General features: G+C 43.5%; 2 protein-coding genes across 3 annotated transcripts; one reads left to right on the top strand and one right to left on the bottom strand.

Annotated features, from left to right (window-relative positions):
- Positions 1–1,389: 1,389 nt before the first annotated feature.
- On the top strand, positions 1,390–13,860 carry AK3 (adenylate kinase 3). Its single transcript, XM_080372036.1, has 5 exons — positions 1,390–1,646; positions 5,838–5,957; positions 8,836–9,008; positions 11,297–11,415; positions 12,791–13,860. The coding sequence occupies exons 1-5, from the start codon at positions 1,499–1,501 to the stop codon at positions 12,912–12,914; spliced, it is 684 nt and encodes a 227-aa protein (XP_080228162.1). The 5' UTR covers positions 1,390–1,498; the 3' UTR covers positions 12,915–13,860.
- Positions 13,861–15,636: 1,776 nt separating this feature from the next.
- Positions 15,637–24,728, bottom strand: CDC37L1 (cell division cycle 37 like 1, HSP90 cochaperone). 2 transcript variants are annotated; one of them, XM_080372034.1, is made up of 7 exons: positions 24,426–24,728; positions 22,335–22,616; positions 20,874–20,964; positions 18,691–18,806; positions 18,267–18,389; positions 17,216–17,371; positions 15,637–16,383 (listed from the first exon to the last, which is right to left on the bottom strand). In XM_080372034.1, the coding sequence occupies exons 1-7, from the start codon at positions 24,633–24,635 to the stop codon at positions 16,282–16,284; spliced, it is 1,080 nt and encodes a 359-aa protein (XP_080228160.1). In that variant the 5' UTR covers positions 24,636–24,728; the 3' UTR covers positions 15,637–16,281. The 2 variants fall into 2 exon arrangements, with proteins under 2 accessions (XP_080228160.1, XP_080228161.1); XM_080372035.1 differs by lacking the exon at positions 24,426–24,728 and adding an exon at positions 24,010–24,408.
- Between the last annotated feature and the right edge of the window lie 719 nt (positions 24,729–25,447).

Genomic DNA, 25,447 nt, shown 5'->3' with positions numbered 1-25,447 from the left:
AGCTGCTCAAGTAGTGCCTGTAAAGAGGCTGAACCTCAGGTTCCCTTTTTATAGGCAGATAAATTATTTCTTCTTTTTATACATGGTGATTTTGGAGATAAGGGTTAATGATCTCTCTGACAAGTATAATTATTTGTTGCATATTTTTTTCATATAAGACCTTCCATTTTTCCACAGATTTGCTTTAGGAACACTCAGACATTGTCTACGCTTTCGTGGAATTACACCTTTCAGACGTCTGTGAAGTGTGAAGCTTGAAACAAACAGCATGGCTCCTAGCATTTAAATGGCTTTCTGCTGTCAAATTTTGTTTAAGACTGTGGTGCTTTTGCAGACTGGGGTGTTGCCCTGGGAACATTCATAAAGCTCTGAACGTTTTCCTTCTTCCTACCGTACTGCACTCGAGAATGAAGGTGCTACTAGGTGCAGTTAAGAGTTTCACGGTGCTCAGCCTAGTTAAGACTTACAGTCGTGCCAAGATTTCCATGCTAAGCCAGTGCCTTCCTACTTAATCGTTAAGGCAATTTATTTCACCGACTGGGCAGTTTTTGGGCTGTATTCCCATTTCCATCCTGTTGTTAAGTGCCACATGTCCATTTGGACGCTTTCTTATCGCTGTAGCGGGTATCTTGTGAAACCATTGCAATTCGACGAGGTTGTAAAACGCAAAGCCGAATTTAATCCGTGTTTCGGCTTTAGTTCGGCTTTTCTGTGACAGGAGTTGTCCACCGCCGCCCTCCGGCTCCCGGCGGCGGCGGCCCAGCAGCACGCAGCGGCTGCGGCAGGCAGGCTCTGCCCCGGCCTGCGGGCGGGTGGGCGCGCACCGCGCGGCGCCAGCTGCCGCTCCGCCGAGCACCGGTAGCGAGGGTCCCGCGGGTGTCCCTGGGGAGGGCGCCGCGCCGCCCAACGCCAGGCCAGCTGCGGCAGCAGCTCACATTCCAGCACCTTAACGAAAGCGCAGACCCCGCGTTCTGCTGGCGGAGCTGCCCGCACCGCACCGCACCGCACCGCACCGTCGGAGGTTATTGGCCACGGGGCTGCGGCAGGGGGCGGCGGAGCCGGCAGCGGGGCCCAGCGCAGCCCGCACCCGCAGCCTCGCGGCGCCCGGGCAGGGCAGCGAGGGCGACGGGACATGCCGCCAGCCCCAGCAGCCTTCGGGTGAGCGCCAGGCAACGCGCGCTGTGCCGGCCAGCCCGCACGGCCGCGCAGGGCGGGAGCAGCGGCGGGGACCGAGGCGGCCGGCACGGGGCCGCGGGGCGAGGGGGCCGCTCGGCAGCTCGGCGCCGCCACTCCAGCGCCCTGCGGCGCTTCGCCTCCCTCCAACTCGCGATCGGCGCCGCGGCCCGCCCCCGCCCCGGCGCGGCGACGTCAGGGCTCCCTCCCGCCCCTGACTGGCAGCCGGGGGAGACGCCGCCGCCTGCCCCTGGGCGGAGGGCGGCGGATCGCGAAGGCGGCGCTCCCCCCGCCCGCCCCGCCCGGCCGCGGCCCGTAGCACAGCATGGTGGTGCCGCCGCTGCTGCGCGCCGTCATCATGGGGCCGCCGGGCTCCGGGAAAGGCACCGTCTCCGCTCGGATCATCAAACACTTCGGGATGAAGCACCTCTCCAGCGGCGACCTGCTGAGAGACAACATGCAGAAGAAGACAGGTGGGAATGGGCAGGCTCCAGAGCCGGGGAGTGGGGGCGTGTGTGTCTGTGGGGAGGATTCGGGCCAAGACACGGGCCCCGCGCAGCCCGGCGGGCAGCTCCCGCCTGACACAGCCCCGCTCCGGCCGGGGGACGGGCCTCCCCCACCCGCCCCGCCCTGCCCCCCGCCCCGCCCCCCGCCCCGCTCCGCGCCCGGGCCCCCCTCTGTGTGCCCACGCCCCCGGGGCTGGGCGTTGTCACACAGCCCTGCTGGGGGCCCCGGCGGTGAGCCTCCGGGCTCGGGCTGGGGCTCCTCTGAAGGCTGTTCCTTGGCATCCTCGCTACGAGCCCACCGGCCACCCCAGCGGTTTATGCCCTTTTCCTTGTGCTGTAACACCTCACCACCGCCCCGCCGTAAGCACCCAGCGTTCTTTGCAGATGCTTCTGACGGCCGTCCAGCTGGAACGTCTTGAAAGGGGAAAATACTCGTGTTTTTAACAGATGGGGCAAAGAGGAGGAGTTCTGGGCAGTGGGACCTTTTTGAATCTCCATTAGATGGCTGGAGGTGGAGGTGCCTGGCATTACCAGCTATTCCAAAACTAGGCAGCCTGGTCCCAACGTGACTGGCATAACAGTGGTGGTGCTTTCAAAAAGCAGTGGGCAGAATCTCCAAACTGCTTGCCTTGTGTTTTTGAAATTATTATTACGTTGCCACAAACTCCTGCAGTGCCTAGGTTTCAGCACGGCCTGTGCATGCGCGCACTTGCTTGTGTCAGGGGATGATGTGTGTTACGCTCACTGGGTTGAGCCAGGCTCGACCCCTGGCTCTGTGGAGATGCCACAGCTCCAGTGGATTGCTGCAGTGATGAAAGGTCCCCTCCTGACTTCCATATCCACTTTTCTACGTGATGGGGTCGAAAGCCTTGTCAGATCTGTTTCAGGTTGCATGTCATGAAGTGAGGGTGTTGTTACTTCCAGGACTTTGAAGCTGCAGAGGACTACACTGACCTGTAAGCATCACTGCAGTGTTATGATCAGGGAACTGGCAGTCTTGGTTTTGGAAGCGTATAAGCATGCTGGAAGGTGAAAAATTATCTGTATTATGAAATCAGTTGTGATGTGATTTCTACATCTCTTTTCACACAAATTCTGTTTGCTCTGTAAGAACGATGACTTCGGCTTAGTTGACTGACTTCACTACAATTGATATCTACAAGTTAAACATTTGCTAGGAGCACCACCTGCACGGGCATGTCTGATCACATTCATGCTTTTTCTGTCTGGCTGGCTGCATAAGCTTAAGTTTTTATTTACAGAGGATGAGAGAACCAGAATTGTTGCTATTACAAGCTTCCAGTGTAAGTAAGACCTAATGAGAATGGAAGGCGTCCCAGAAGATGAAGGAAATAGGTTGTTTAATAAATACTTAAGGTTTTGTGCTCTTTTAATACGTCTCGGAAGCAAGATCAAAGTGCAGCACCATTGAGCTGAAGGGTGTGTGAGAAGAGGAAACTGGAAGTGGAAAATACCCCACTGCTTGATTTAAGGAGGGAGTTATGAAGCAGTAGAAAGAAAAGTGATTTGGCTAAGTGTTCTAGGTGGGTTTGACAGATGAAAGAATGAGAACCAAGATGTGAAATGAAAGTGTAGCAGACACATTAAAACCCTGAATATGAGGAGAGAAGCCAGTGGAGGGTGTAAGAGATGATGAAGTTTGCTCTGAATAAGCTAGCGTAGAACTTACAGGAATCTGCTGCAGTTTTTCATTCACTAATTAACCTGGATGAAGCTCTGTTTTAATTTTATTGGAAGTGAGCCACTCGTTGCAGGAAAAGTCTCCAAAGGATTGAGACAAATAGTGAGGTAGCAGGAGTTAAGTAGTGTGGTGAAGGAAGGAGAGGGACTGAGAGGCCACTCAGAGAGCTTTGACAAGTTTGGTCAAGGCAAAGAGTTTGTGAGTTTTGATTATCATCAAAGAGTCCTGCAATTGCCAGTTCTTCAGGAACTATGTTAGGCTAAGTTGAGTGGTTAAAACCCTTGGAAAATTAAATATAATTAACAATAGTTATATGGTGCCATTTTTTGGCATTTGCTGTCTTCTGAAAACGGACTTTATTGAAAAGTCCTGTTGAACATGTGAGCATCCTTAGCGATTTGCAGTTACTACCACGCTCTGCTGCTTTGGAGACTGGAGAGTCTATGACCACCTCTCTAGTGCTAAGCAACCTCTTGTCTGAATATGGTTAGGGCTGGTTTGCTGTACCGTGGTTAATACATGCCAGTCTTTTGAGAAACCATGAAACGTGGATACCTGTTATCACCTAGACAGGAAGGAAACCTGTGTTGCCTTTAATTCCGAAGATTGCCATGCCTGTAATGGTTTCAGGCTCAAGCTGAAAAAAACAGAACAAAATAAAAACAACAAAACCATCACAAAATCCCACACCCAACAATAGGGGGGGAAAAAAAAAAGCAAAAAAAAAGCAGCTATGGTCTGGTGTACAAACCTTTTGTCCTAATATGTAACTGTTTGGGTGCAGTTGTGCCTGTCTTTTTCTTATGTAATAGTGACTTTTTAAAAAAACTGAGGTTTGTAGAGAGAGGCAGCGTGTTTCCAGATCTGTTGGTCTAATAATAGGCCCTTACAGCATGCTGTACTCTAAAGCTCTCTGGGCCCAAAAGCTCACCTGTCTTTCCAAAGTATATTAGTACCAATCTCTTATCAACCTTGCCTTGTACGTATTCTTAGATCACTGTGGCTAAAGCAATGCTGCAGCCTAGCTCAGTAACACATCCAAGCGTCAAGTACACATTAAACTATCTAGTTGTCATTTATTCCTTCTGTCAGCCTGCTTTTTCAGGGCATATAGTTCAAAGTGCACTAGAATAATAAAAGAAGTGTGACTTGCTGACCTCAAAGAAAGGAAGTACAGAAAAGAATAGACACTTTGTACCCAGGCAGACTGTGACCTTCTTCCAGTTTGTGATGGGCTGGAGGACTCAAGCACGAGAGTCTGACTGTTTTCCACAATGGTCTGCAAACCTTTCAAAGCCTGACTGTAGACGTGAACACTCAATAAGGGGAAATCGTCCCTGTATTACTTTATTTTTTCTCCCAGTACCAGAGCTACTGTTTGTATTACTTGAGGGCATATATTGCTTTTCAGTTGCTTTGTCTGAAGAAGGGCCCCTGTACTCTGACATGTGCCAGTACTGCATCCAGTGATGGGCCTGGCATTCTTCATTGCTCTCTGCTGAAAGCGGTTGTATCTTGTGTTGGTATGTCAGTCCATCCTGTTTTCTGGTTAGTTTACTGTAACTAGATACGAATTGGCTGCAAGTAAAGGCTTCTGCAGGTACACAATAAAATCAATCTAGCTGCTGTTCTGAGTGACTTAGATAATTGGGCAATTGTTTTATAAACAAAGGCCACAAAGACTTTGTGTCTGAGACACAGCCCAGGCAAATTAATTTCCTCGTGGCTATACTGTGAACTACAGCATGCTACTGCCTGCCATGTAGGAGCATGGTCTGATATCTGGAATTGTGATGTGTGGATGGCATTTGAGTGAGCCAGTGGGCTAAATGACTGGTATTACAGGTTAGTTAGTTCCATGGGAAAATACTAGTGTCGGCACACTCCCATAAATAGCGTACAATATCTATAAACATCCTCTTGTAACTCTAGTAGCCATAAAGATACATATCTGGCAAGTGTGCCCCACTGCATACTGCTTTCTTAAATACCAAAGGTGTTCCTCTTTGTAGTGAAGCTCTAAGTTAGTACTAGCCACAAAACTGAGAAAATAGCTTTCTTGACAGGATTTTTTTCAAGGTTATCAGGCTGGTATTTTAACAAACGTGTTATCATTTACATTTCTCCTGTTGAAGACTCTTTTTACCTAATGGCTTTTCCTGATTTTAGTTTTTGGAACCTAATATTTCAAATATTTACTAATTATTATTTGGAGGGTGTAGGGATAGAGGTGTGCTGAATACCCTGTTGCCATCTGTGGAACTACAGACTGATCAAATCAATCTGATACATATTCTGATACAGCAAGCATACTGTCTGTCTTGTTTACAGCTTTACTGTTCTGTACCATCCTGATCAAAACAATTTTTTTGCAGGCTCGTTTTTTTTGTGTTTTTTTTTTTTTTTGCTTGCTGGCAGTCAGAGATAGTGTAATGCAACTTGTTTTACTTTTGCAGAAGTTGGAATCCTTGCCAAGTCCTACATTGATCAAGGGCAGCTTATTCCAGACGACATCATGACACGACTAATGCTGAATGAACTAAAAGGTCTAGATCAGTACAACTGGCTGTTGGATGGTAAGTTAGTATATCTGGTATCACAACGTATGGCCAGAAAATCTGCACTGGAAAGCTTGGAGTGTTTTGGTCACCTGTGGTTAGCTACAATCCAGTAGCCATCCTCGAGTCATAGTAACTGGACAGTATTTGTTGCCAGCTTGTTATGAAACCTTCGGCAGCTAGTCTGCCCCAGTTTCTTTGGCTGTAAAATGCTTTGGGTGCACCCCACCTTCAGAGCATTAACAGTTATGTTTAATTCTTGTTGAAAAGGGTAGTTCTACACTCCAGTAAAATTTCAATTCTGGTCATTCTTATGCTCTAGTTCCCCTTTAAAATATGCATTGAGAAGTTTCTTTTTTTTAAAGCCTTTTCTTGTTAAAGTCCTTGGGGAATGGAACACTTTAGAAGAATGGGGCTGAGGAATTATTTAAATAGAAAGGTAGGTACGTGATGCAGGAACAAAGTAAGCATGGAAAGCAAGAATTGCAGCAGTGCAGGGTGTATTAAATCACTAACAAAACCACTGCTTAAGTGCTCCAAAAGGGCTCTTTCATTTGCTCTGTGGTTGTGTTCTCTAGAGTGAATTCTTCTGGAATTCCGCAGTATAAGTTCATTGCTTCAGCATTCATGGTAGAGAAAATGCATTTGCTGTTGTCTTCATGAACTGAATGGCTCTTGTTACTGCAGCCCATGGGAGAACAGTTGGATGCGCAGTACAGAGATAATGTGTAGGCTGGATGCGTGTGTTTTTGGATTCTTGTCATAACCTGTCTCAGTAGATAAAAGTAAAAAGTTGTTGGTGTGGCTTTTTATTTAGAGGGAGTGAAAAATCCACAGTACTCTGTCCCTTAGTGGTTTATTGTAATTGCTTCTAGTACTGTGATGTGTTCTGGTGGCTTTAGTCACAGTTATGTTCCTTTTAGTGAAGACAAAGGCTTAATTCCCACAGCGAACAGCACAATGAAACTTAATCAGTAAAGGAAAGAGCTGCAGACGTGGTTTGTTTTTTTTTTCTTTAGTTCCAGGTCCTGTGTACACACAGTTCCAAGCCTTGTGGATCTGGATGTGTAGCAGTATAGCTGGGCATACTGGCAACTCTTAACAGGAGGACGGTGTGGAGACTGTAAGAGAATAAATCAATTTTTGCTGCATGCTAATGTGCTGCCTTCTCTAAACTTCTAGAGCAGAAATTTTGTCTGCATCGGCATTTGTAGTAAGACTTAGTGAATTAAACTAGTGGTAGCTCTGGCGTAATCAGCTCTGTAGAAACAATACTGTTCTATTGAAATATGTTAACCAGAAGTCTTTAGTTTGATAACTGCAACTCAGAACAAACAGTTGAGGTCAGTTAGGTCAAACTAAATAGTCGCTGAGCTGCCTGTGTGCTCACTTAGCCAAATACTCATTTCCACTACCTTACAATAGGTTGGTGGCTCCTAGTCATAGCAGATGTAGCAGTCTGAGTTGTGTGTGTGGGTATGATCTGCCTAGATTTTAGTGCTGTATAATTAGGGCACTATTCTCTGTTTCTGAATTCATTACTCATTGCATTTGGTATATTATTTTTTCTCTATTGAGAAAACACTGTATGCAGCAAATGCTGGTTTCGTTTCAATGAAATGCTTTTGTAAAGGCACATTAATTTCTTGAGGAAGTCTTCTCTTAACATTTAGAAGCACTTCCATGAGATAATGTGAACATGAGAGAAATAGGATGAGGGCAGTTGATGACTGTGGTGCGAAGCAGGTGCATCATTAATGCACAAGCAAGAGCTTGGTCTGAGTTAATCAAATCCTTCCTTTTGCAATGTGCTAGACACGACACAGTAGCCTTAAATCATAAAGTATTCTTTTTTTTCTGTTGTAAGTCTAGTTCTTGGCTGGTTCCTTGCTCAGGAACACCCATCAACCAATGTTATGCAAATAAGAGTTTCTGAAGTATGTACTTATAAGTCCTTGCCTTTATGGGGAAGTTTACTTGTATAGTACGATGAAAATTACAAGCCCTGAAGAATGTGAGACAGTGCAAGAACTTTGTGGGTAGAGGTGTTGCTTCAGTGAATTTATGGTGCTATAGCATTTTCTGCAGTAGCTTTGACTACTAAAATCTTGTGCATTTTTCATTTTAAATTCTTTGTGGAGAGCTTTCTTGTTCACTGTTTCCCCCTTAAGTTGCCCTTCTTGTTCACTGTTTCCTTTAAGTTCCCCTGATTCCTCCTAACACAGGCCTTTAAAGGCACACTATCAGAGCCATAGAGTTCATGGGGCAAAATGCAGTGTCTTTTAATGAAGAGAGATTCCTGTTCAGCCTGAAGTCTTCTCAGTCATCATTCCTGTGGACGGTTTAATACAAAAGAATTTCCAGAACTCTTTCTAAAGCTATTCTTTTATGTAAAATTAATCCTGGACTGCCTGAGGTAGAAAACTAGGCTTACCGCAACTGAATAAAATAGGTTTGTAATGGTCATCTCCTTAAGCCAGACTTGCACAACTGTGGAAATAAGAGTTATCATAAACATTTCTAGGTTGTTGCAGACCTCTGAGTGATCTGCCTGTAGCTTCTACTGTTCAAAATGTGTACACAGTGCTTTTATTCGATATATATAGTGGTATGTAGTACATATGAGTATGGGGTCTTTTTGCATTTATGTGTTATACTTTTGGGAAGATGGTTAACTGAAATGAGGAAACGGAAGCTGTGAGGCATTAAACAAGTTGAAATGCCATGACACACTGAAAAATACTTGGAAACTGTGATAGCTCTTCAGCCTTTACAGTATAATGATGCTTTTTTTTTTTTTTTTCTCCGACAGTTATTTTCTTTTAATGACTGAATCCAGGTAGTTCTTGCTATAACTCTGCCTTTGGATTTTTATGGAATTGTTTCCTTTAAAAAGGTTTCCCCAGAACGGTTGCTCAGGCAGAAGCCCTGGATAAAGAATGTCAAATAGACACTGTGATTGACCTAGATGTGCCATTTGAGACCATAAAATGTCGGCTCACAGCACGTTGGATCCACCCTGCCAGTGGCAGAGTATACAATCTTGAATTCAGTCCTCCCAAAGTGCAGGTAAGCAGTACACGTTGGTGTTGGTGCTAAATAAACATTGCATTGCATTTGGTAATTGCAGTAAAATATCGTTGCCTGTGTTGTTGCAAACACAGTAGCTCAGAAGAAAAAGCCTCATTTTATCCCTTAGGAGCGCGGAACCTTTCTGGTAACGTCCTGTGTCGGAGGGTGTGTTAGTGACGTAGTAGAAGCTCAAGCTGATGGACAGTGTGTTTTGTCCCTTGCAGAATGAAACACCATGGTGTTTTGTAAGCTCTTGTTAAAGCTGTTCACTGATCTGGAATGCTCTGTGTCTTGCATGCTGCCGTAGGAGCTGGACATGTTCTTAGCCTGTTCTGCAAGTTTGCAGCCTGTGCAGTCCAAAACGTAGTTTCCTTTTCCTTCTTCCTGAGGACTCATTTTTTGTATCTAGGAAGCACACTGAATCATCAGTTAGAAGAATCCACTTAATGCTTTCCCTGTGTTTATATTTAACCAGGGTGGGTATTTTCAAAGGAATTCAATGTGGAAGCCTGCCAGCCAGGGAACCTTCTAAACAGATCAATGAGGTTATGGCTCGAGATATCCTGAAGAAGAATAGTAAACTTGAAGATAATGATTGTACATTGTTACCTTAAGATTTTTGAGGAACTTGGATTAGCTTTAGTGTAACTCAGCTTAAGCAGTACTTCATCCGTAATTCTACGTAACTTACCTGTTGCAGCATCACATTTCACCTGGAAGCTCTATTAAGTTACATCGGAAGCATAGCAGGCCCTCTAGTTTTTGGATTTCGGTGTTGCAGGAAAAGAGGCAAGCTGAAATAGCAGGTAGGCACTGGAAGCCAGTAACTGGAAACACTGCCTTTGCATTGTTTAAAATGTGGTGGTTTAAGACATGGTTATTTTTAATTGCAGAAGAGCATAGGCAAGCTGCAACAGAGAATTACCAGACCTACCAAAGAGCAGGCTTCAGCTGCAACAGCTTTGCCATTAGGAACACCTGACTCTACCTTCCAGTAATTGGCAGGCATATCACAAGACAGTAAAGTAGACTGCAGTGTTCAATTGAAACCATGGAATGGAGCTGAACAGCTGAAACACCATTGACTCTTATCTAATAGACCTGCAAAATGTTTACTTACTGCACAGAACCAAAAGATTATGGTTTTAGAGTTAATGCAAGGCTGAAGGCTCAGTATTTGATGGGCAGTGAGGGCACTGGTATGGCTGTCTGCACAGATCCTAGAAAGAAACACTTGAGTATTTTAAATGATTGTATTATGTAAACAAGGTAAGTTTGACCATATAAATCCATCTCTAGTATGATACAGATGTTCTGGAACAGATTTTCTTCACACCTTCATGAACTGAGCAGCTTACCGAACACTGATGGCTACTGATTTTCTGAAACTGACTGCCAGAATGCAAGCAGGAAAGAAAAACTTTTTGTGGTGTAATTGGCTTTGCACTTACAAGATCACTCATGTTTTCACTCCAAATGTCGTATTAAACTTGTCATTAGGGAAAATCAAAATTCTTGAGGATTTAGTTAATATGTACAAAGGGCCAAAAAGCCTCCTATCTGTGGTGGGTCATGTCCTGTCCTTAGATGCATGATGATTCAGTGCCCCTAAGAAGGAACCAATTTTTATGTCACTAGCTAGTCATTCATAAGATATGCCCGTGGTCAGTAATTTCTTCAGTCACTGCTGCTTTCAAGGCTTAAAAGCTCTGTGATCATTTAAAGCACTTCAGTAAATTGGAGGTGAGAAGTGCAGTAAAGTAGAAGCTGTCATAGTCCACAGGACTATATTTACTGTTCACTGAATCCTAGAAGAACTTCAGCTGGCTTTTATGCCATTTTTTGTACAGCTGTTGTTCTGTTTTGCAACTTAAAATCAAAGGGTCATTAACTCCTTTCCCCATTTCAGTCTTGTCAAACAAAGGACCAGTTGGTCTCTTGCTTGTTTCCTGTTACAGGAACGCGTTACCAACAATATTGTTTTCCCTCATATGCAGGTTTTTTTTCTACGTATTTCCCATATTCAATGAAAGTTCCAGAGGACAAATTAGTCAAGTTACTATGACCTGGTGTTCATTGCCAATACCGAGAAAATATTTTTAACTGATGTTGACTTTCCAGTAAAACGGTCTATCTTTATTTCCAGATGAGATATAGGCAATAGCTTTTCTCTTTAAAAGCAGAAATCTACATCTTGACTAACTGGAAACTGATAGTAATTTAAATAGAAAATGAAGAATAGAAATAAGAAATATATACCAGTGTTTGCTTTTAACCATAATTAGGGCATTGATGATATTACCGGAGAGCCACTTGTTCAGCGTGATGATGATAAACCAGAGACGGTTACCAAGAGGCTGCAGGCTTATGATGCGCAAACAAAACCTGTTCTAGAATATTATCGGTAAGTAGTAAAATCTATACTTCCACACTCTAAAGCTTCTCCATTAGCATAGCGAGGAACAGATCTCTTCAGTTACAGAGATACTGCAACGGTGAATGTGGTGAGTAGCAGTGGATCTTTCATCAACTCAGTAAGAAAACAACCTAGTAAAATTAGTAGTTTTCCATTGTTGCAGAAAATGCTCTTCACGAGCCTGCTTAGCAAAAGACCTTTTCCCCGTAGCCATATTTAGCTTTAAAAAGAGTGCTCTGCATTATTCAGTCCATTATAGTACTGTTCCGAGCAACATAGCTCTGGTTAGTAAGGTAGTAGACAGTTCCTTTTTTTGGAAGATTTTAACAGTCCTTTCTCTTCTGGGTGTGTAAGTAGAAGCCCTCTTAACAAGGGCAAGGGGTCAAGAAGCGATACATAAATAGAAGAACTGTTAATAGGGATTTAAAATTGGCTGTTCTAAGAACAGGACTGTGATGGGCACAGCTAGCAAGACTCTTTGGCAGTAAGTAGCTATTTAAGAATACAGCCATTTGCACTGTGGAACTATAGCACATTATTAGTTCTTTTAATAGCCAGAATTATACACGAAGTTTCTCTTAATGTAAAGCTGCAAATATCACATTGCTAATCTATATAGATAATAGTAGGTCACCATGTAGAGCTTTGTAGTCTTGCCGTGCCTAGACAAAGAAACAAGACTGCCTTTGACAACATCCTGAAGTGACTGTCCTTCCTCAATCTCCGTATCTACCACCCTTCATTATGCTCTACTGAAACTGTTGAGTGGAAGACTAGAAGCTCCATCTTTGGGGTGGTTAAGTTTTAAAGGAGTTTTTCTGGATTGACAATGGGTTTCCCTGACTGGTGGCTTTTCTGAAGCGAAAATGCCTCAAAGCACCACAGTAAGACATGGGCCTAAGCTATTACTATTACTGATACTAGCATACTTCACAGATAAAACTAGCTACTGGAACTAATTCAGAATAACTTGGTTGGGCCTGGTTTACTTGCTTGTTCTGATGTATCTTCTTTAATCCTTGAGGTGTGACTTTACAACACCTGGGTTAGTCACAGTTGTTTGGATGAGTGCCCTGTAGCATGTGCTATACAACTGCATCGCTTCTTATTTTTGCCTTTCATTGTTATTAAGTACTCTGTGGACAGCTGCCAGTTTTATGAACTGATGTGGCCAACAGCTCACTGTTTGAGGATGCATGCCCAGCCTGCAGTGTTACAACCACAGCAATGTTATGGCTGTTCTTGGTGTTAGATCACACGCGTATTCACACACTCCTGCCAGGGCAATCTTAAAGTGAGGTGCAGATCTTGGAACAATTAAACAGCTGGACCTCTGTAATGCTTTATTTTTTTTCTTTCTTAGGGAAAAAGGGTTATTGAAATCCTTCTCTGGAACAGAAACCAATAAGATCTGGCCACATATCTATGCTTTCCTCCAAACAAAGTTGCCAGATGTGAGCCAGCAAGATGCTGCCACACCCAGGTGAAAACAGGTCTAACCTCTGCTCATCTGTCATAGCTCACACTTGATTACATAAGAAGCAGCAATCAAGGATTTCTCTAAGTAGTCTACCAGACTGATAAATAACTAAAATCTAATGTTGTCCTTAACTTATACTATGATAAAACTTTGTTGCCTGTGGTTATCACTTTAATGCTGTATTTTTTATGTATTAAATATACCTAGTTTTTATAATATAGTAACTGATTTATCAAAAGCAGCTACTCTTCTGTCTTTTGTTCAGAAAATATTTGTTTGCAAATACTTTCTGGTGAAGGAAACGCATTTCAGAATACAGCTTAATTAGAAAGCACGTTCATTGATTTACTCACTTATGAAATGTAGTGCAAAGCAATAAGGATATGAAAGCATGTTTCTTGCATGTGCGATTGGTTGGGGCCAGCCAGAAGCTGTGCAGAACCATTACTGCCATCCTGCAAAAAGTCATTTCAGACCAGAATTGATATATAGATATATAGATAGATATATATATGTCATAGAAGACAGTCACCTTCTTTTAGCTTTGCTTGCACAGATATTCGTTGATTTTGCTGGGTTTAAATTACCCTTAACACTTGCTTGGATGATTTGCTTTATTACTATGTTTATATTTCTGCTCTCAGAGCAGCTATCTTGTAGGCACAAGAAATGGAGTTTCAATTACGTGTAACAAGTTTGCTAAAGCCTCTGTCTTTGTGCAGCTGTTTATTAGTAAAAAGACAGCAGATACTGAATAGATTAAGTGTAATCTGGTAAGCTTGTAGCTAGATGATCTTGACTAGTGAAAACTGTCTTCAAAAAAACAACTGATCGTTGATGCATGTGCCAAGATTTCCAGTGGTCAAATTATTAACTTCATCTTATTACTGTACCAAGTTTTATTGTATGAGTTTGACTGGTTTTCATGAGTTCATACTAATTCATGTCTCTGACCAGCTCTTGTATTTATTCACTACATAACTGGAGTTACACAGGCCACACTTTCTAGTAGTCCTGGTAATGCAGACACTGCTGTTTTAAAGTGAACTCTCTAACCCCTTTTTTTCATGCTCATCATATTTGAGAATTTCAAGAAGAGTCAGCAAAACCTGAGGAACAAACAACTCCGCTTAGGCGTAGTCTGAAGTAGCTGTATCCTACTAATGCAGGTCCCAACCTCCTTTCACACTGACTCTGAACAACTGCAGAGCTGTGGTGTTGATGTACCTTGGGCTACATTTCCATGTCTAGTTTTAGCACATTATCGATATGGAGACACATTTGAGCCTAAAAAAGGGGGTTGTTGTAGAATTTTTAAAGCTTTCCTGTTACAGTAAATAAGCAGTATAGGCAGCAGCTGTCACTGCAAGCAGCTCTCCTTACCTTTTAAAGAAGGGCTGACCACCTGTACTTTCATATTCAAAAATGTCTATATGGAGGCTGTAGTCTTGAGTGAATTTAGAAATACACTTCCTTGAAAGAGTCACGGTTAGAAAACAGTAGCTGCCACATGACAATGAGAAACCCTGATGTGCTGCTCACTTCTTTTATGCATTCATTTCAATAAAAAGCAGCTATGCTTGTTTTATGGCCAACCTACATAAGTTTCAGTTAGCGAGGAGGAGGAGGAAATGTCCTTATTATTTATTCCCACACCATCCAGCTTTAGCCTCTTAAAAACTTAAAAAATAAGTTTCAGTATATCACAGGTTGCTCTATGTTGTGGCTCTACTGCTAATGGTAGCAATTGCATCACTTGTACGTACTTGTACGTAACATTCAGGTAAAAAGCCTGAAGTTATTAGTTTCCCTTAATAATTAACTAATTATTAAAGAGAAAGCAGTATTTAGTTATCCTCTCCGGAGTATCTGTCAAACGTTAAAAAAAAAAAAAAAAAAAAAAAAAAAAAAGACTACTGAAGCTGGTTATCTCTAATTTGCATCCGGGACAGAGCTGCTGCTTGCCTCCTACATCCTCAGCCTGCCTGCAGAACTGCTACAGAACACAAGGCACATGAAAAGCTACTTTTGTCAGTGGATCTGGAGTTCCTACTTTTGCTGCTGCATTTATACTCATATGTACTGCAGACTTAAGGCTTTTCCTTACCTCTGCTATATCCAAAGCTGAAAATTACTGGATTATCAGCACAGCTTTTGCCTAAATCAGCAACTGCATGTAGACTGCGCATCAAACTATTGAAATCTAGATACATTCCGGACCTTACATACAATCAGAGCTATGCAGTAAAGGACCTAAAGTGTTGGTACATTGACAATGTAATGACAATGTCATTATCTGAGATACAACCTGTCTTCACTGGAGTCTTTCAACTGAAGCATACATTTTTATAGACAGAACCGCTGTAATAGTGGCAAGGTAGAACACTGCACAGGTTTAGTGGAAGGCCTTGTCTAGAAGAATTATTTGGATTTCCAGCTCCTCAAACAGGAAGTTTTTAATGATTTTCCACTTTGCGTTGGCGATGTCAGAAACCCTGTTTAGTTTAGCAGCATATGAAATGCCTTTCAAACCCTGCATGACACCTTGCCCCACGTGAACTGCAACAAAGCTTTCTGTTTAAACAGAAGTCTTAACCTAACCCTTGTACCTCAGGTTCCCTCCATCAATTCTTCTTTGTATAATTAAACTTGGTTTAAAAAAAATATCTGAAGTTAGCCATAGGAACTCGAAGAGACTCAAGACTTTCAGAAATCACACAACCCAGCAAGACGAGCAATGCTTGCATTTTAGGTCAAAAACAAGTTACATTTAATGAAAGCAAAATGTAACATTTAAATCCCCTTAGTAGAGGTAGAAAGCCAGTGTTTTAATCTAATCCATTCAGATCTGAAATACTGATACCAGATACTGATTTATTGCTATTAGTGAGAATCAAATTTGAGAGCTTATAATGTCAGCAAGGTAGCATGGATACAGTTGTAATCTCCAATATTCATAGAGTGAAACATGTCCACATCTGTAGTAAGATAATAGTAGATTCTACCAAGAATCTACTGCTTCTTGTAAACATTTTATTTGTGCAGATTTTTTTTTTCATAGTTTTAATTTCTAAAGTAATGAAAGGCAAGGTTAGTAGCAGAAAACACATCCAGTTTCACATTCGGCAATGAGAACCCTGCTCTTCAAGAACAACCAAAAACCTAGCAGCACATTTTCAAACGATATTACAAGTTTTTCTGAATTACCCACCCTTCCCCCTGAAAACCAAACAACAACAACAAAAATCTGACATTAAAAATAAAGTGCAGTACCCAGAAAAATAAGTGTCAAGAAAATAGCCATGTTTGTTTCTTTGGGGGGAGAAAAGAGTTAAAAAAAAAAAAAAAGTACTTGGCTTCAGTCTTAAAGAGTGCTATACTGTGTCCATCATTTTGGATTCTTCTTCATCGTTTTGTATCACAGAGTTTAAACTGTAGACACCTGTGTTTATGGAACTTTGTAGATCACCTATGTTCTGCAAAACATGAAAAATTGACAGCTTAATTCTCTATAACCATATATGGGGGAGGGATAGAGGGAAACAGAGATTTAGAGATTTTAGCTTAAGTTGGATTCTTTGTGTTGTCCATCTTAAGAGGAGATAAATTTGCAATAGTAAGGAGGTCAGGTCTGAAAAATGAATCAATGAATATCATCTCACTGTGTCAAGGATTCTTTAAATTTGCTGTCACAGCTTGTATTTAGTCTCAGTATTTCTAGCACTTGACTGCACATTTACTTAAAATTAAGCTGTTTGATCTTGAGAGACATTTTAATCAAATTATTTCAAATAAGTAGTTTCCATTATGACTGCTTCCCTAATACCTAATTTTGACAGTCTTTTAAGTCACTTCTTCATTCCAGGATGGTGGCCATCTCTGGTACTGTAACAAAAGACTTAGAGTACCCTCAGTTTCCTTTTTTACAACAGCAGGCTTCCCTTACCTTAACAATCGCGTGAACAGGATTAGTCATTTTACACTGAAAGCTCATTTCACTGCCTGTGGTAAAGACTCTGAATACAATTCTAGTACCTGACCAGTTTTATGATGCAGTGTTTATTTAAGCATGAAAATGTAAGGGCACTGAACTAATGTATGCTTTTGACTTTATGCTGATGCTTTGTCAGTTCCAGCAAGTAAAAAGAAAGCCCATATACGCCTTGCATATTGATAATACTGCACATTATATCCCGAGCATTAGCAGTTCTAGGAATAATCTTCTTTGTCTTTCAGAAAGGTACAGCTTTTCAAGGCAGCACCTAATGCTACTTTAGTTAAATTAATTTCTAAAAGTAATAAACCTACCTGTGAAAAGGATGTCAGCTCTGCTACAAGACCAGGATTGACACTGAGGTCATGTAGTAACATAGTTTGAAAGCCATGTGATTGTGACCAAATTCTCACTCTGGTCTTGAACGCCTCAAGTTCATTTTTAAAAGCCTCAAAATAGCCTTCTCCTGTCTGCAAAAAGAAAAATGAAATGCCTTCACTTCAGCCACATTTACTTTTCAGCTGTAACATACACAGCACTGAAAAAACCCACACAGTAATGCATGTTACACCCTTTTGGGAATAACAACTGCAAACAACTCAAGAATAATGTCAGTCAATTAAAAATAAAATTTCAGGCAGATTTCTTTTTAAGACAATCTGTAGTATTCATACGTAGAAGCAAATTAACTGATTTATCTAAAGACATGTAAAAATAAATCTAATTTTAGCCTTTCCTTTACTCCAACTCAGAAGCCAGTACCCTTAGAAGAACAGGTGCTCGCTGTAGCACTCTGTTCAAAAGTAAAGGACAAGTTGATTCACACTTTAACTGAACTCCTTTAGGCAATATTGAAATGCATCAGTCTTGAATAACTGAATAGTCTACAGCAAACCACAGTTTCAGTCTTCCCACACTTCTGCTGCATAGTTCTGGATTGCTCTATTTCAGTAATGTGAAAGGGACACTATTTTGGACCACACCAAACTGCAAATGACATGGGAAGTTGTGACAATACATACAACTGTGTTTTCACAGTGTACCTCTGTAATTAGCCAAAATCAGTCCTTCAACTGGTGCACGCTTTTGTTACTTAGTTATTAGTCTGCAACAATCCTGTTGCTCCCCTGCTGTATCTTGCTTTCCCTCTGGGATAACCAAAAATCCACTAAACTTTCATTTTCAGAATTGGAATGACAGCAAAATACTCTGTCTAGAAAAGAATTGCTAACAAATCACTTTCCCATAAGCCTAAGTCAGTCAAAAAACGTTTAGCCTCTTATGGTTAGGAATAAACCTCCTCTATAACACTGGTCCTTTGTGTAGCATCAAGGGTTTCTCCCATCATTACCCAGGTTGACTTACTTTGGCTTTCTGGAAAAAGAGACGAAAACAGCCTCTTGGATCCACATTGCAGCTTCTGGCAATTTCTATTATAAACTGCATTACAACTGCTTGGTGTGCTACTTGCTCCATCAGAGCTCTTTTCTGAAAAAAAAAAAAAAAAAAAAAAAAAAAAAAAGTTATGATTTGAAGATACTTCCTGTGATGATATTTACAAAATTCAGCATAATTTCCTTTTTCTCTTGTTCCTAAATAGGTGAGAACTGATGCTCACAGAGGCAAGAGGAGTGACAATTAGCCATAGGTAGAAATATATATCTGACAATGCACTACAGAGTATTTCTTAAAAAAACTAGAGGGTGGGAAGAACAGTTAAAATAGAGTTCTTTCTTCTGTAGTGCAGGTGGGAAACTGTATGCTTTCAAGACTTCAAAAATCTTCATACCTGTTCAGCTTCCAGATGAAAACACCACAACATGAGATATCTAGAAGTTTCTTCACATACAAGATATGGGTGATCAGACAAAAATCTTTGACTATCATCCCATCTACTCAGCATACCTAGTAAGAGAAACATAGTTAAGATATCCTAAATGGATAAATTATTTAATGCAGCAAGGAAGTTGCTTGCATTGATACCCCAGTATATATAACACCTTTGCAATGTGCTAACCTCAGAATGACAGCATGCAGCTAAATATGGGGGGTTTATTTATACATTACCAGAAGGTATAATCAGACTTTGAAGATACTAAAAGTAGATTTTAACAGTCAATTTCCTATATTTAATGCATCTCTAGCATTGTCGACAAGTTTTTTTAATCAGTTCTCATACAAACTAACAAAGTGGTGTAGGTATCTATTAGTTAAATCATCAAATAGTTTAAAAAGTTTGTGGATAGAGATTTACATTCAGTGATCCTCACAACCACAAATTCTCTAAATGTTTGTAAATAAAAATGCAAAGAAAAGAATGTGTGATCTGTCAAAAATGAAAGTGCTTCTAACATGATTTGCTAGGTTTTTAGGAAATTTGAATTTAATTACAGGAACAGCTTGAACTCAAAAAGCAGCCACATCAGTATCAGAAAATTAACTAGAAGACTGAATTGTGATAGCATGAAGTTACCTTCATGTAAAGAGCTGAGTTTAAAAATCAGAACTTGACACTCAGACCACTTCTTAAAATTGTCCTTCGTGTATCACTGAGTCATTACTGGCAACAGGTACCAGAAGTACAGCTTTACCCGTCCATCAGCGTATAATTATAACTAGGCTAAAGATAATTCAGTGGTAATGACCTAAGCTAATCTTAATTCCAGCAAACAAATGCCTAAAGAGAAAGCAATGGCTAGTATTTCTTTTGGCTGTTTTTAAAGAGCTATTCAGCATAAGTTTTATTGCTTGGAAGCCAGAGCAGGATCCAGAAACAGGACTCATGCAATATGGCTAGCGAAGTCCACAGTGCCCCTTGGCAGCAGCTGGCACAGAACAAGAGACTTGAAAGAGCATTGATGTACTGTCCCTTTTTACAATGGACTCGGGCATTTTGAATTAAAATAACAACATGGCTTTGAATTTAGGAGGTAAGGAAAAAAATTGTGACCTTCTGTAATAAGGTTGCTTCTGTAACAGCTTAATCTGAATTTAGACAAAAAAGTATTCTGCCCAACTCTTAGCTAGGAAGCCTACAAGAAAGCCTCTTTTTTTTTCTGCTGAAATACACAGCAGGGGAGATGTCCTCTGATTCCACTATCATTACACTTAGCAGTTAAGGTACCTGTGCCTCTCACTGCTGTTCGCATACTCTGACACTGTTGTACCTTACCTTGGTACCTGGTACTCACAAGGCCTGCTACAGCTAACAGGGCTAGGAACCCTTTCTTTAAAACAGTTTAAGATCCTTAGAAGCCAAATAGCTCAGTAGAAACAAGTTTGTGCGAAGAACTGAATTTTCCCAAGTCACTCTTGTTCTTTATTGTTCTGGAATTCCAAATACGGCCATACTATACCATAGTCTGAAACCAGACCGTAACTAAGAATGGAAAGCACTTCAGAGAACCATCAAAATTTCAGATTACAAGATCAGCTTTGTGCTTAATGGGGTTCAACAGTTATGAGAGCTGAAGTGACACCTAGTGGATAATAAAATATAATCTTAAGAAAGGCACAATTTCATGCACACATATGCTCAGTAGGCATTTACATTCCCCTTTAATCAATGATTACCCCTGTAGCTTAGCAACTACCAGAAAAACATAGATTCAAAGGAGACAGCTGTGGATAATCCCATGCACTTTCGCACACACAACTTTTATTTCCATGAATGCCTTTTTCCCACTGAACAGCAGAAAAACTTGTGAGAACTTCAGTTTCCAGGGCTTAAGCTCATTTCAGTAATAATTTTTTTTCCATTTTAAATTTAAGTTCTTATTGGTCACAAGAACTAACAAGCTTCTATGGTTTAGACCTTATTTTTCTTTGAAATTATTATCTGCCCTGATAAAATAGATCTGAACAGTCCGTTAGCCATGTCTTTCATTTGTTAGCATTCGGTACACTAAGGAGCAAACCCACACAAATTCTGTAGAAATGTGAACTGCAAAATACTGGAAAAAGCACACTCACCAAAGTGTCTAATCTTCTGTTCATGTTTTTGCATAAGTGGTTCAGACACATCTTCATCTTCTATTTCTTTTCTTTTTTGATTAATTAAACTCTGAGGAAGAGAAAAATTGTACTATCACAGAAACTCCAGACATACTTTTTGTTATATACAGGAGTATTGTATTTTAATATATTACTGTTTAAATGGTATGCTCTAGTTTTAGAGTCATGTCATATTCTTGAGAAGGTTTTCTTTTAAAAATCAGACTAGAGTTTAAACGTCTCATTATAGCCTACTGACCAAAGAACTCAGAGAAACTTCTGTCCTTAGGTGGGAACTTACTGATCTGTCAACAGTGTGAATCATGTACACTGCAGCCTGAATGCAGCTAAATCAGTGAGCTTAGGAGATGTGCTAGCTGTTCAAATTAAACTTCGAAATTACAGCTGAGATTCTACTATTAAAAAAAAAAGTTTGTGCTAAATAATATGTATTATAGTATTCATTACTAGAGGCAAACTCATAGTTCCACATTTTAAGAATTTGGCACAGCAGAGAAGCACACTCTGCATGCAAAGGAACTATTGTTCAGCACATTTGCCAGCGTCTGGTTTGTGTTGGAAAGGACATTAAGCTCACGTAGTTCCACACCTCCCTGCCATGGGCAGGGGCATCTTTCACTACATCAAGTTGCTTAAAGCCCCATCTAACCTGACCATGAACCCTTCCAGGGATCGGGCATCCGCAACTTTTCTGGGCAATCTGTTCAGTGTTTCACCACCCGCATCATAAAAAATGTCTTCCTTATACCCAATCTGAATCTACCCTCTTTCAGTTTAAAACCATTGCACCTTGTGCTGTCACTACAGGCCATAATAAAAACCCCAACTCTCTCCATCTTTCTTATAAGCGACAGTTGGGCCCATAAGGGCTCCCTAACACCTTCTCCATGCTGAACAACCTCAAGTCTCTCAGCCTCTCTTCATAGGAGAGGTGTTTCATCCCTCTGACCATTTTCATGGCCCTCCTCTGGACCGGCTTTAATAGGCCTATGTCTTTCCTGTACTGAGGACCCGATTGCTGCATGCAGTACTCCAAGCAGGGTCTCATAAGAGTAGAGTAGAGCAGGAGAATCACCTCCCTTGACCTGCTGGCCATGGGTTTTTTTATGCATCTCAGGATACAACAGGATTTCTGGGCTGCAGGTGCACATAGCCAGCTGGTAATACCTAGATGACCCACTAAAGTTCTGATTCGCACTGCTGGTTGAGAAATGTCATCCTGTATGTAGTATGAGCACGGCTTGCTCTCTTTCATGAGGCAAAGTAAGAAAAAAATTACCTTCCATTTAACACATGCTGTGGTTTTGTGCTATACTGAACACAGAAGACATTCAAGACTAGTAACAAGGGGAATGAAAAAAAAAAAAAAAAAAAAAAAAGAGGCTAACACTTGTTTTCATGCACTGATATGGGTCATACCTTATTAAATACCTCCTTACTAAGAGGATCTGTGTTCCATAGATTCTGTCTTTCCCTCTGGTTTAGTGCTTCTTCTTTTCTTCTCCACTCTTCCTCTCTCTGTCTCAACTCTGCAGCTTCAGTCTCTGCTTTAGCGAATTCCTGATCGCAGGATTCTGAATTATGCAGTGCCAAGCTACCAAGTTTTTGCTGGGCTTCTGCTAGGTTCCACGTGCATTCTACAGAGTGCTTCATGAACTCCCTTTCTTTTTGGCAGGCTAAGTCAACCCTTTGGCTGTATGTCTGTGAGAAAAATCAGACATGCTATTTATGGAGGGAAAATTGACAGTTTACAGTTCGCACAGGAGCAGACAGGCCTAAGTCCCATACCCAACGTGCCTGGAAGGCACCTTTGATATGCAGCATTATATTTGCAGCAGTGACAAAGCACGGTATGGTACAGCTGTTTTTTTTTAGAAAAACATTTCTAATTCAAGCTGTCTGAACTTTGTTAAATGCATTTGCAAAATCCTGGATCATGTACTGCTATCAGCAATAGTCTCCAGACTGTAAAAATATTTCTGACGCAGCTGAAACCCCTCTGCCTATCTTTGGGCTGCATTGCTAGCCACAGCCAAGGGTGAGAATACCCTGAATATGTACCTCTGAAACAAAGTATCGGTTCTGTGGTCAGATCACAACAGTAAAGGAACTGCTGCTGCCTGCATTCCAATATGGATTAGTACTTAACAGATGGCCAACATCTTCCCCTGAACTGACAGTGAAAGCGGAATTTAAGTTATGAAGTGGCTGAGGCCCAGTAGAAGCGTATGCTCCTTTTGGTCAAATCTATTGAGGAGGTCACCACTCACAGCTGGGACAGAAGAGTGATCTCTTAGCAACAGTGTTTCTATTGCTTCCAGGTGTCTGCTGGGCATTCATACTGGGTAACTTAAGAAATTATCCTCTAAAGTGTATGCCATGCCTTCTCACCAAGAGCGGAGAAAAAACACCCATACGCATTAGTTCCTCAGCCTTGCTGTGCCATATTATGAAACTCATGGTGCTGATAACATCTGGCAGAAGGGTGTTAAGGACAGCACAAGCTGTGAAAGATTATTTGAAGGAAACCTTAACGCAGGTACATCAAAGTTGTGCCAACTTCTGTTTGGGAATTTCAGCATTTTTACTTCTTTCACAACAAGACGAAGATTTCGCTGTTTGGAAAACTAGCGCCATGGCAGCTTCTTGCAAGAACCCACAGAATTCCTGACAACGAATTTGTAAGACGCCACCTCGCCCCAGCTAACAGAGAAACACACCGCCTATTTATCTGCTTTTTAGACGTAAGGACGCTGGAATAACTTCCACGCAGCTCCTTCCGCACCGCTTGCCAAACGCGGAGCTGCTCCGGGTGGCGGCAGACACCAGACCCCCCCCCGCGGCGGCGGCACATCTGCCCCTCCCGGGCCCCGCGGGGGGACGGGCGCTCCGCACGCCCCCGCCCCGACACGCACCGGGCTCCGCCGTGACCCACGTCCTTCCGCGGCCACTTCCGCACAGCGGCGTCGGCCGACGGGCGCGGGGGAGGCGGGGCGCCCGCAGCACCGGCCCGCACTCGCTCCGCGCCGGCCGGGCCGGGGGAGCTGCGCCAGCGGGGGCGGGAGGCGGCGAGGGGTGGGGGACACGGATGTACCTGCGCTTCCGGCAGGCGCGGGCGGGAGGCGGGACCCTGACCCCACTCCTCGTCCTCCGCCGACGGAGGGCCGCCGTCCCGTGAGCGCGGGAGCCACAGCGCCATCCCCACCGCCGAGCCCCCGACGATCGCCGTCCCCCGCCACCCGCGGCGCGCACACACCTCACCGGAAATGAGGCAGCGCACCAGTTCCGGCAGCCTAAGTGGGCGGGGCCTGCGTCAGCCGCACCGGACGGGGGCGGGCAGGGCCGTGTCCGCCTGCCCCGGCCTCGGCCCCCGCCCCCGCCCCGGCCCCGGCCCGGCCCCGGCCGCCCCCCGGGGAGCGCCGCAGCCCCCGCGAGGCCCGGCCGCTGCTGGTGCGCGGCGGCCAGCGGCTGTGGCGGCGAGGCGCCCCCGCGCCCCCCTGCTCGGAGTACCGTGTGTCGGGCTCTTCCGTGCCGGCGGGGGGCCCGCCGCCTCCCTGGGGGCTGCCGCAGGACGCTGGCAAAATAAACGTATGTGCGTACGCAAGTCTGTGTCTGTCGATCTATAAAACCAGACGTATCTAAAAAGAAAAATAAAGACGGCGCGCCTGCGGGTGCGGGTGCGTGCGCGGGAGCCGGTGCGCGCCCAGCGCTGCCGGGCATCGCCGTAAGGGGCGCCGCCGGGCGCGCGGCGACCGAGGGCGCCACCGCGCGAGGGGGCGGGGCGGGGCCGCGCGCCGCGGCCGTTGAGGCGCCGCGGTCGCCGTGACAACGCGGCTCGGGCCGTGCCGTGCCGCCGTCCCGCCCAGCCCATTGCGGCGGGAGGTGGTCGCCGAACGGGGGGCGCGGGGGGCGCGAGGGGCCAGCACCCTGCCACCGCGGCCGCTCCGGACCCCGCGGTGCCGCGCCGTAAAGGAAAGGTGCGCGTACCCGCGGGGTGTGCGCCCGGGGCGTGCGGCACGCTTCCGCGGGGGTGCGGTGTGTACGCGTATGCTGCGTGTGGGTGCTTGTGCGCGTACACCCGCGAACGCGCCTTCAGCTCCCAGAGCTCCTGGGGAGCTGTCTGCTGTGTAACGGCTGAGTGCTCAGCTGGGGTGTCAGTTGACCTGCAATGGGCCGTGTTCTGCGGTGTAATACCCCCGCGAAGGGTAAAACGAGCCCTCCTTGTAGCCATGGTTTCTCATCCACGGGTTTTTAGCTCTTCCTCCAAACAGGAGGCACTGACTGGTTCTTTGGGGCTGCAGGTATAAAGTCCGCTAGGAAGAGTGTGTGAGGAAATGGTTACATTAAATGTGGGGTTTCTCTTGCTGTGTGACATTTATTTAATGATGGGGATTACTGCTGTTGTGCAATGGGTGATGCTAATATGTGGCTCATAACAGGTCTTCTCATCAGATGTAAGAAAAGAAACAGTGGTTTTCACTCCTTCATTTCCTAGGTATCAAGTGTTTCTCTTACGCTAAGGTCTAAAAAAT

The sequence above is a fragment of the Falco punctatus genome, assembly GCF_963210335.1.
Source record: "Falco punctatus genome assembly, chromosome: Z".
Taxonomy (NCBI): domain Eukaryota; kingdom Metazoa; phylum Chordata; class Aves; order Falconiformes; family Falconidae; genus Falco; species Falco punctatus.
This window is presented reverse-complemented; position numbering and strand designations above follow the sequence as displayed.